Genomic DNA, 10,692 nt, shown 5'->3' with positions numbered 1-10,692 from the left:
TTCCTTGCACAGAAAGAATAGAGAACTTACACATCGCTCACTTAGCCTATACTGTATTCAAGGCACGAATATATGTATTTGCCGATCGTGTTCAGTAAGTTGAAGTGGACCTTCTCTCACAGTATTTGTCACAACTGATCAGGAACGCACATACGTATTTGCTAATCGTGTTCAGAAAGTTTTAAGTGGACTTCCTGTCAATGTAAGTGTCACATCTGATCATACTCGTACTCAGTTATATTGCTGTTAATTTGAAAGCCTGCATTGCAGTTTTTGAGTTGCTGGGAAGTATAGTTTTTGGTTCCAATGCCGAGGGCTAGGTAATGTCAATTTTCTTTCAATATCCATATCCCAAAGAGTTTTGCCCAGGCGGGTTGCCTATTTCAGACCTATATTAGCTGTACAGGAACCATTATTATCCCAAAAGGGTTGCACATATGGGGTCTGTGTAGGACCCTAAAGTATGTCACACAGATTTTCCTACTTGGGGCCATATAACCCACAAAACCCAGTGAACGTTAACCCACATGGGACCAAGACAGACCAGGCATGCAGACAAACTGTGTAGAACCCATGGGGGTTTCCGTTTTGGCCTCATAGAGTTTGCCCAGGTGGGTCCTATGTGGGCTGTATGGTTTTGAGCTGTGTAAGCCCTACAAAGAACACACTAATATGTTGTTTGTGACCTAGATAGGACCCATATATATATATATATATATATAGCCTATATATATAGCCTATATATATATATATAGCCTATATATATAGCCTATATATATAGCCTATATATATATATATATATATATATCCCAACAGTTCTAGCCCATAGCTGGCACATTTAAGACCCAACATTTTCCCAACTGGGTATGCCAACATGAGTCCGAAATGGGTCTGGTGGAAAAAACCGTGTAGGTCCCACAAAGGTTGCCCAAATTGACCCCGACAGGCCATGTGTGGGTTAGTTGGGCCACATGTGCACTGCCCAGGCTGGCACTGTGTGAGTCCCTCAAAGAACCCACCAATATTCCACACAGGACCCACAAAGACTCATCAACATAAAGGAAGAAATACGTTGAAGAAATACTTGAGGTCAATTCGGACCTTGAACAGGCATAACAATATTGTGATCTATTGCTCAAAATGTAAATGCGTCATTATGCGGACAATATCTGAGTCGGAAAACCAGAAACCCTTTTGGTTTAAGCCTGGGCTGAAGAACCGATGACCCTTTTCAGCTTTTCAGTATAGCAAGTTAAGAGCAATAAAGTTTTGTCTCCCCTTCTTGTATAGAGCAAATACTGGATCAGCCGGTTCTCATGCGACTGGAGTTGAGGGAGGGGTGGGGGCACTTTACTCCACGCTATTGCGCACGTCATTGATTAGGTTTGAATGTATCTTTGCGAGTGTAATCAATGGATGTCAACGGTGTTAATGTTTATGTCAATGTATATTCATACGAATTTTAAACAGTCTCTAATGTTTAGTCGAAAAATTGATCAAATCGACGAGATATAGCTCAAAACACAATGACTGCTGTTCTTCAAAATGAAATACCTTCCTGGAATTATTTAATAAAGAATACCCAGCAAAATAATGTGTGGTCGGTCATATTTTGGCAACAAGATTTAAGCACATTAGTATATTAATAATAAAAAATTAAATTAAAGCAGAATGATTAGAAAACAAACAAAATCACATTGTTTACTTTTGTTGTACTTCATTACTGGATTGACCATTGGCTAATCGAGCTAATGGAGTTCATTGTAAAAGGATTTCAGTATCAACTAAGTTGGTATAGAACGATTTACGTATTATAATCGAAAAGTTGATTTAAGGTATAACAAATTTTCTGCTGTTCTCGTCTTATTACGGCATAAATCACAACATAACAATCAACTATCGAGTAAACTGTGGAATCATTACTAATTCAATATGTCATTTTATATACATTTCTCGTTCTCTTGGTACTTCGACCAGATATTTCTTAAGGATTGCGATGACTTAAACCCATGGAGCGTTAGTGTTTTTGGACTTTGTAAGAAACAGCCTTTCTTGAACAGAACTCGAAACCCCTTATGATCAACCGGATGAACTCCGATCTGTTCTGTAAGCATACCTTGGTAAGCGTCATCGATTGGAATTAGGGGAGTACTCAAAGACTTCTTAAACAACTCCGGTATGATATCATTGGATATAACATAAGAACCACCAGAGCAATACAACGGATAGAAATCTCCTGCAAAATAACTTTCATTGACGTAATATCGATCCTTTGGATTTGATATTCTTGGACTGCCTCTCATTTTACTTCCCACAAAGAATCGAGACATTTTCTCTTTGCCAGCTTTATCGGAAGTTTCTAACAAAAATCGTATAACATTTCTCCAAGCTACAAACATGTCCTCGTCACCCTTGTAAAGATACGCCGCATCAGAGCAGAATTCAGTGGTCCATTTTAAACCTAAGACAACCTTTAAGGTTAAATTTTTGAAAGATTCCTGAAAGTTACCTTGGACTATGTCTCCGTATTTCTGTGCCTCTTTAGCCACCAATTCTTGTATCATAGCTCCATTCTTTCCTTCCTTTTTACCAAGTATGAAGACATAGCGAACGTTGCGACCGAAGAAGAGATGCTGCGAGCCCCACGTTTCACGTATCGCATTTCGTTGTTTGTAATTCCTTACATGAGAACTAATCAACGAAACGACAAAAACGTTGGCATATTCGTCATGAACAGATGAACATAAAGTTTCGTTGTTGTGAAGATATGTTAATACTTGATCGAAATATCTTTCGTTGTTAGTTCGCTTCGGTACGACTACATCAATATCAGGAATTGTACACTTTTTAAGCTCTGTGATATTAACGAGGGCTTGCCAGTGATTTAGCAGGTTACTTTGGTACCTAAACGTTGACATTGAAAGACGCACAGTACAATGGGGTAAATTACCGCTAAAAACCGGCGATCCAAAGGAAAGGTCTAATTTTGTATTGATGTGAGTTTTATTTGCAAGAATTCCAAGAAAAACATCTGGGAATTTAATGAGAGTCTCGTTACGAGCAAAGAATAATACATCTCTTACAGATGATGCAGACAATACAAAACCATTGTCTAAAGAACAAAAGTCTGGATACTTATCATCTTTGAATTCTTCACGACTAACGTAAAGAGGACTTTGTTTATCCCTTACTGGTTTCATTCCTGACCTTAAGAAGCCACTCCATATTCTCTTGTCACCATTATTTCTGTATGCCAAGTGCCTGTAAAGACGAGGGATATTCACGTATGTGTCATCATTACCAATATATACGTCTACGGCAGATGGACACGATCTGATCACGGAATAAAGTGAAAACAAAACTTTTATACTTTCCATCTTCGGGTTATCTTCAAAGTTGCCAATAACAACATCTCCGAACTCCTTAGATTCGTGTGTTGTAGTTTCATTGTCCACAATACCATTGATAGAATTTCTTCCCACAATGAACCATAGAATAACATTCTCTGTAGACACAAGGGTTGAATTTGCCCACGTTGTTCGTATTGCGTCTCGAATACTACGTCTCGAAGGATGAGATAATACACATAAAAGTAATGTTGGCTTCTTATCCCTGCAATCATCAAATGGTTTTGTTGATCCGATTGTTTGAAAATGCTTCTTAAACAAGTGATCGTTCTTGAATCTGTTGTTAACCCATTCACGCCAATCATCGCTGGTATCATCTCCATCATGCCTAAATTTGAGGTCATAGATTTCTCGAAGGTACTTTGGCACTTCTTTTAACTTGGATATAGGTTGCTGGTTGCGTATGAACGTTAATACGTTGATCGCCTCCATGCTGCCTATAAACACAACGCACGCGAAATAAAATCTTCGAACAGAGACTCGCATATTGGTATTCTATCAAATGTCTTTACTATACAATTACGTCAACAATATTTAATGTTCTATACGTCTATGCATTGAACGTACAATGCGACAACATTTCTGTGAAGCTCATCGACGATTTATTTCAAAATTGTAATTTCGTAACGAAAAATCTATACATTTGACAGTCATGTTCTCGGAAGTACTACGGTACGATGACACGATACTAAAGACAGAAATATTTCTTTACTGATATAGAAATGATAATTATAAATGTAATCATGGAGGGAGAGAAGAAACAGATACAATATATATATTTTCTCTGAACTGAGATTTATGTTGCACTTAAAACAAATTTTATACGAGGAACAATATGTATTGATCTTTGCATTTTAATATCCGAGTATATGTAATTAAAACAAATGTTATACAAAGAACAATATGTATTGATCTTTGCCCTTTTTCATCCGGGTATATGTATTATATAACTCAAGATCTCACGCCTGCACAAAAGGCCACTGAAGTGTGAATTGGTGGTCGTGCAACTATCCCTGTTAAGTTGACCTTCGTACTTATGTGTTCGTCTGGCTACCACCTGTTAACTGTCCCACACAGTTTCAGTAAATCAGCTTTTATAAATTTTCATCGATATTGGTGATATAATATTGAAAACTGCAGGGCATATTAAAAAAATTCCCCATGGAGTGACGGAGGGGGGAAGGGAAGGAGGAGAGGGGTGGTCTGGGTATTGGGGTTGAGAGATGGGACAAATAAACAAAAAAGACCTTCACTAACGTGATGATATTATACAGTAGAAGGGGAAGTTCCATGAGTTAGTCAAATGTTTAGCCTTCCCCCTTGGAATGCCAAAATTCCCGAGTTTGGCTCCGGTTTGATTGAACGTATAAGCATCTGATTATTTCATTCCTGAGGTATATCATTAAAATTGTAGTGAGTTAAAAAATCTACCTTCCCCCGCCCTTTTCTGGTCCCAAAGATAGGATATTTATTTTTCAAAAAAGAATTATTCTGTTAATCACAGGTTCTCGTTATTTAATTTTTTTCTTTTTGCTGATTTTGTAGAAAATATGTGGAAATCTTCAACTTTCACTCTTACATTTAACATCTCCATATTACTGACAAAATTCAATATCCATTAATACCAAAAGACAGCTCTATATACGCCTATACGCCTATATCTGCTAAATAATCTGGCAGAAAGCCATTGGAGAAAAGTATGTCAACAAACAAAAGAACGAAGAATGAGAATTTGGGTCAACTCATACCTTTATAATAATTTCCCTTTGGTCTAATTGTCACTCGCTTGATCCGGTAGGGTCCAAAATGCATAGTATTCGCATAGGAAGCTCTCCAAAAGTGAGGGAGAAGAAAAAACACAGATGGGGCTTGGGGTATTCACCCAGAAGAATTAATTATTTTGGTAGATGTTACGGTTCATAGCCCAAATGAAACTTTCAAAATTTCAACTTAAGATCTGCAAATTTCTACAGTTGCTTGACGTTTTATATTACAATTTTGGGCTGTTTGATCTCGAAACGTTGACTCTTTATATGGAATTATCAATTTTCCATTTCGGCAACAATTTATATCACCAATATCGAAGAAAATGTAAAATTACTGATTAACAGAAACTGTGGAGGACAGGTAACAGGTGGTAGCCAGGTGAACACAAAATAATTACGAAGGTCAACTTAACAGGGAAGGTTGCATGACAATCAATTCACACTTCGGCGACATTTTGTGCAGGCGTGAGCTAATGAGTAATATAATATAAATGCCTGGATATACAAGGGCAAAGATAAATACCTATTGTTCTTCGTATAACATTTTTTAAGTGCAACACAACTCTCAGTTCAGAGAAAATATATTTATTGCTTTTGTTTCTTCTTTCGCTTCATGGTTACATGTATAAATATCATTTGTTTATCAATATATAATTATATATATATATATATAATTATATAAATATACCGACATATTTCTGTCTATACATCGTGGCATAGTAGTACTAACATGACAGTCGAAAAGACAATTTTGAAAATAAATTGTTGATGAACTTCACAGAAATGTTTTCGCATCGTACGTTCAGTGCATAGACTTATAGAACCTTAAATATTGTTGAGGTAATTGTATAGTATATAACTTTAATAGAATACCAATATGCGAGTCTCTGTTCGAAGATTTTATTTCGCGTGCATGGTGTTTATATGTAGCTTGGAGGCGATCAACTTATATACGTTCATACGCAACCAACAACCTTTATCCAAGTTAAAAGAAGTGCCAAAGTACCTTCGAGAAATCTATGACCTCAAATTTTGGCATGAAGGAGATGATACCAGCGATGATTGGGCTAACAACAGATTCAAAAACGATCACTTGTTTAAGAAGTATTTTCAAACAATCGGATCTACAAAACCATTTGATGATTGCAGGGACAAGAAGCCAACATTACTTTTATGTGTATTATCTCATCCTTCGAGACGTAGTATTCGAGACGCAATAAGAAGAACATGGGCAAATTCAACCCTTGTGTCTACAGAGCATGTTATCCTCTGGTTTATTGTGGGAGGAAAGTATACTAATGGTATTGTGGACAATGAAACTACAACACACGAATCTAAGGAGTTCGGAGATGTTGTTATTGGCAACTTTGAAGATAACCCGAAGATGAAAAGTATAAAAGTTTTGTTTTCACTTTATTCCGTGATCAGATCTTGTCCATCTGCCGTAGACGTATATATTGGTACGGATGACACATACGTGAATATCCCTCGTCTTTACAGGCACTTGGCATACAGAAATAATGGTGACAAGAGAATATGGCGGGGCTTTTTAAGGTCAGGAATGAAACCAGTAAGGGATAAACAAAGTCCGTTTTATGTTAGTCGTGAAGAATTCAAAGATGATCAATATCCAGACTTTTGTTCTTTAGACAATGGTTTTGTATTGTCTGCATCATCTGTAAGAGACGTATTATTCTTTGCTCGTAACGAGACTCTCATTAAATTCCCAGATGTTTTTCTTGGAATTCTTGCAAGTAAAACTCACATCAATACCAAATTAGACCCTTCCTTTGGATCGCAGGCTCTGGAACCTAACATACACTCCTGTGAAGTGCGACTTTCCATGTCAACTTTTACTTACATCAGTGATCCCAAAATCCAATGGAAAGCCTTAGTGAATACAACGCAGCTTAGAAAATGTTTAGTTCCAGACATCGATGTGGTCGTACCGAAACAAACTAACAACGAAAGATATTTCGATCAAGTTTTACAATATCTTCACAATAACGAAACTTTATGTTCATCTGTCAAAGACAAAAATTACAACGTGTTTGTCGTTTCGTTGATAAGTTCTCATGTAAGGAATTACAAACAACGAAATGCGATACGTAAAACGTGGGGCTCGCAGCATCTCTTCTTAGGTCGCAATGTTCGCTATGTCTTCATACTTGGTAAAGTTGAAGGAGAGAAGGAAGCTATGACTCAAGAATTGGTGGCTAAAGAGGCACAGAAATACGGAGACATAGTCCAAGGTAACTTTCAGGAATCTTTCAAAAATTTAACCCTAAAGGTTGTCTTAGGTCTAAAATGGACCACTGAATTCTGCTCCGACGCGGCATATCTTTACAAAGGTGACGAGGACATGTTTGTTGCTTGGAGAAATGTTATACGATTTTTGTTAGAAACTTCCGATAAAGCTGGCAAAGAGAAAATGTCTCGATTCTTTGTTGGAAGCAGCATGGCCGGCAGTCCAAGAATATCGAATCCGAAGAGTCGATATTACGTCAATGAAAGTTATTTTGCAGGAGATTTCTATCCGTTGTATTGCTCTGGTGGTTCTTATGTTATATCCAATGATATCATACCGGAGTTGTTTAAGAAGTCTTTGAGTACTCCCCTAATTTCAATCGATGACGCTTTCCAAGGTATGCTTACAGAACAGATCGGTGTTCATCCGATCAATTTTAAGGGATTTAAAGTATCATTTAACAAGCAGAAATGCATCCTACAAAACCCAGATACATTAACGCTCCATGGGTTCAAGACTCCAATCTCCTTAAAATACATCTGGTTAAAATATAAAAACAAGGAAACATGTTTATAGTTAGTAAACTTGTTTATTCCAGTCATAGAATATCAGGATCCCAGGAGCTGGAGGCAATCATATATTTGCCGCCCATTCCCTTTCGTCTCTCTTCCCAAAGGTAAAAAGGTAACGACGGAGTTTCGTAGAAATTCAATACGAAGAACAAGAAATATTGCAACTTTGCTGAATCTATATGGATATTACTCCAACTTTGCAGGAACCTTAATATAATATAAGACATTTACTATGTCACAACTTGTGCGTACCTCTTTCAGACTCTACCCCACCCCACCCCTTATAAGATGCAGTAAGAGACGCCTACATTATTTTGACACTACTTTCCGTTTCGGCTTTTACACTGGCGGCATTCTAGATACCAATCGGCGCTTATATACTATGAGAACCACTGACCTATGTCTTATCATTGCTTTCTTTCCTTTTTTAAGTTTAAGTTCATGGAGAAACTTTAGATCTTCTGTTCTGGGACTGTCACATTGTTTCTATCATTTTGTTGAATGTAGAGAAGCGATTTCTTGAAAAAGGGTTTTGTGTTCTCCAAAGCGGACATTTGCATCCTTTACAACTTATTGTTTTTAAATTTACAACACCAAAAGTTTATATTTTTCACAAAAGCAATGGATAATATAGATTGATCACTTACTTGATAAATTTGCATTCGCTATATTGACAACTATATTTCCAAAACCGAAAGGAGCGAAAGGTAATGTTTGCGTACAATAAGTTACACAGTAACTTCCTTCATATTGATTGATTCGGTTTACATGAATTTTATTTGCTTTAGTCTTTAAAAGCAGAACAGACTGTTTTATGAGTACTCTGTATATCACATGTCAAACTAATCCCTGATGAAGACTATTAGAACAAATTATGTTGTATTGTGAATCAAATTAAAGGTATTTGAATCGACTTATGAAGAGTTCATTTAATAAACATTTCAGAAATATTATGGTATCTCCTTCTCTAACACACAGACACACATTTTGTCAATGATCTGTGCAGTGAGTATTGGCATAGCTTTTTTACATTGGTTGAATTAAATCTTTATAAATTTCAATCCAGGAATATTATATTTTCAACATCGTTTCAACTATCATCGTTTTTATAGTGACTCACCCCGTTTTACATTCTCCAGAAAGAAAATGCAATTTTCTGTATAATTATTTTCCCTATATGCTCAGATAATGTAGAAGGGTTATAACAGTTCAGCGGAATCAAATGATTATATAGTATGACAAACCATCTGCGCTATATACACATTTTAATTCCCATATTTTAATTGCAAAAGTTGGTTAGAATTGGACAAAAGATTGTAAATTGTAAACACCGTAAAAAGTGTTTCTTATTTGCTGACAAGTGCTATCATCAGTGTTGCCATGATAACAACCTGGAACTTCTGGCGCTTCTCCGGGAAAAGTAACAAAATAACATCGTGATGTGACATTTGAACATTTTATGCTCCACCTTGTCGCTGTTCTATAAAACAAAGTTTCATTCTACTTTATATTCAACCACATTTTTGACAGTATCATTCAAAGAATAAGAAAAATGGAACAATCTTGACAGCATATATAGTTAGTGCAGGCTGTATTTTAATATCATTTATATTTTAAATACATTGCTCGTTAGAAAGCACGTTGGTCTGACTATCTGTATTAAATACGTTGTGTGAAGCTACAATGGAATGACGACCACTGTAAATCTGCAATCAGATTGCGAGGAACCGTACTTACATTGCCAGTGTAAAAGTTAATACATATTGCCAATGACAAATCACATCTCATCCGGTATAGCATAATATGATGGAGCTGTTAAATTGGCATCATCATGAATATATCACATCATCGTGCTGCGATTCAGAAATCCCTTGCACTTTTTTTTCCATATTGACAAAATATCATGTTCCTCAGGCTGGAAACGATCGATTCAGCACGAGGTTGCACGTACCTTCGAAATATTGGTTAAACAACTATTTATTTATCTTTCACTCAAAAAAGTACGATAGTCAATTTATTCTCCGTCAGTCAGTCATATTTACATTGGGTTTTCACTATATATTTTTATCTTATAGTGTTATATTATTTACATAGCATATGTACTATTAACAAACAAAGAGAAAACCAGTACATTGAAGGTGAACTTTTGACATACTATTACTGTGGCACCCCGTTTGTACATTATAACAGTGTTTTAAATCTAAAATGGCAGGATATCGTTAGTTAGAATACGCAGTCACGTTAACAGTCACCGTCCGTTCTGTGAAAATAACAGAACGTTATGGACGTAAGCGTACGTAACACCATAAATTAACATTCGCCATTGGTCGTAGAATAACAGTTAGATGCCCTTTTTTATCGCATACTGCTAATTGAGAAAAAAAAACGTATTTAATGGTGGGTAAAATGACTTGATATTCTTAAGTTAACCTTTGTGTTAACAACTTGAACGTAAAGGTAAAATTACACTTTATTACCGGTTCGTGTCAATTGCCACACACCGGGACACTGTCAATATGCTTATTCGTAGTGAAGCTGTTAACCAGTCTTTTGTGGGTTATATTCTCGTTTTTTGGAGAGGGGAATGATCCTCCTAAGTTAGACCTTTTGATCCCACTTTTCCCACATGGCAAACCATCAAAGGTGTATAATTAGTGAGGGGGGGGGGGGTGCAAATTGGTATCTTTCCCAACTTTTAA

The 10,692-nt window shown here is 36.5% G+C and overlaps 2 protein-coding genes across 2 annotated transcripts; one reads left to right on the top strand and one right to left on the bottom strand.

Moving 5' to 3' along the window:
• Positions 1–1,592: 1,592 nt before the first annotated feature.
• LOC139967599 (uncharacterized) lies at positions 1,593–4,163 on the bottom strand. The gene has a single exon (XM_071971563.1). It carries the CDS (start codon positions 3,891–3,893, stop codon positions 1,941–1,943), a length of 1,953 nt encoding a protein of 650 aa, XP_071827664.1. The 5' UTR covers positions 3,894–4,163; the 3' UTR covers positions 1,593–1,940.
• A 1,727-nt stretch (positions 4,164–5,890) lies between these two features.
• LOC139968194 (uncharacterized) lies at positions 5,891–10,014 on the top strand. The gene has a single exon (XM_071972587.1). The coding sequence runs from the start codon at positions 6,051–6,053 to the stop codon at positions 7,995–7,997; it is 1,947 nt and encodes a 648-aa protein (XP_071828688.1). The 5' UTR covers positions 5,891–6,050; the 3' UTR covers positions 7,998–10,014.
• The last annotated feature ends 678 nt before the right edge of the window (positions 10,015–10,692 follow it).

Source organism: Apostichopus japonicus, chromosome 5, assembly GCF_037975245.1.
Source record: "Apostichopus japonicus isolate 1M-3 chromosome 5, ASM3797524v1, whole genome shotgun sequence".
NCBI classification, from domain to species: Eukaryota; Metazoa; Echinodermata; class Holothuroidea; order Aspidochirotida; family Stichopodidae; genus Apostichopus; species Apostichopus japonicus.
This window is presented reverse-complemented; position numbering and strand designations above follow the sequence as displayed.

Excerpts from the sequence above, each read along its gene's own strand:
- LOC139967599 (XM_071971563.1), bottom strand. The coding sequence starts at position 3,893 with ATGCGAGTCTCTGTTCGAAGATTTTATTTCGCGTGCGTTGTGTTTATA.
- LOC139968194 (XM_071972587.1), top strand. The coding sequence starts at position 6,051 with ATGCGAGTCTCTGTTCGAAGATTTTATTTCGCGTGCATGGTGTTTATA.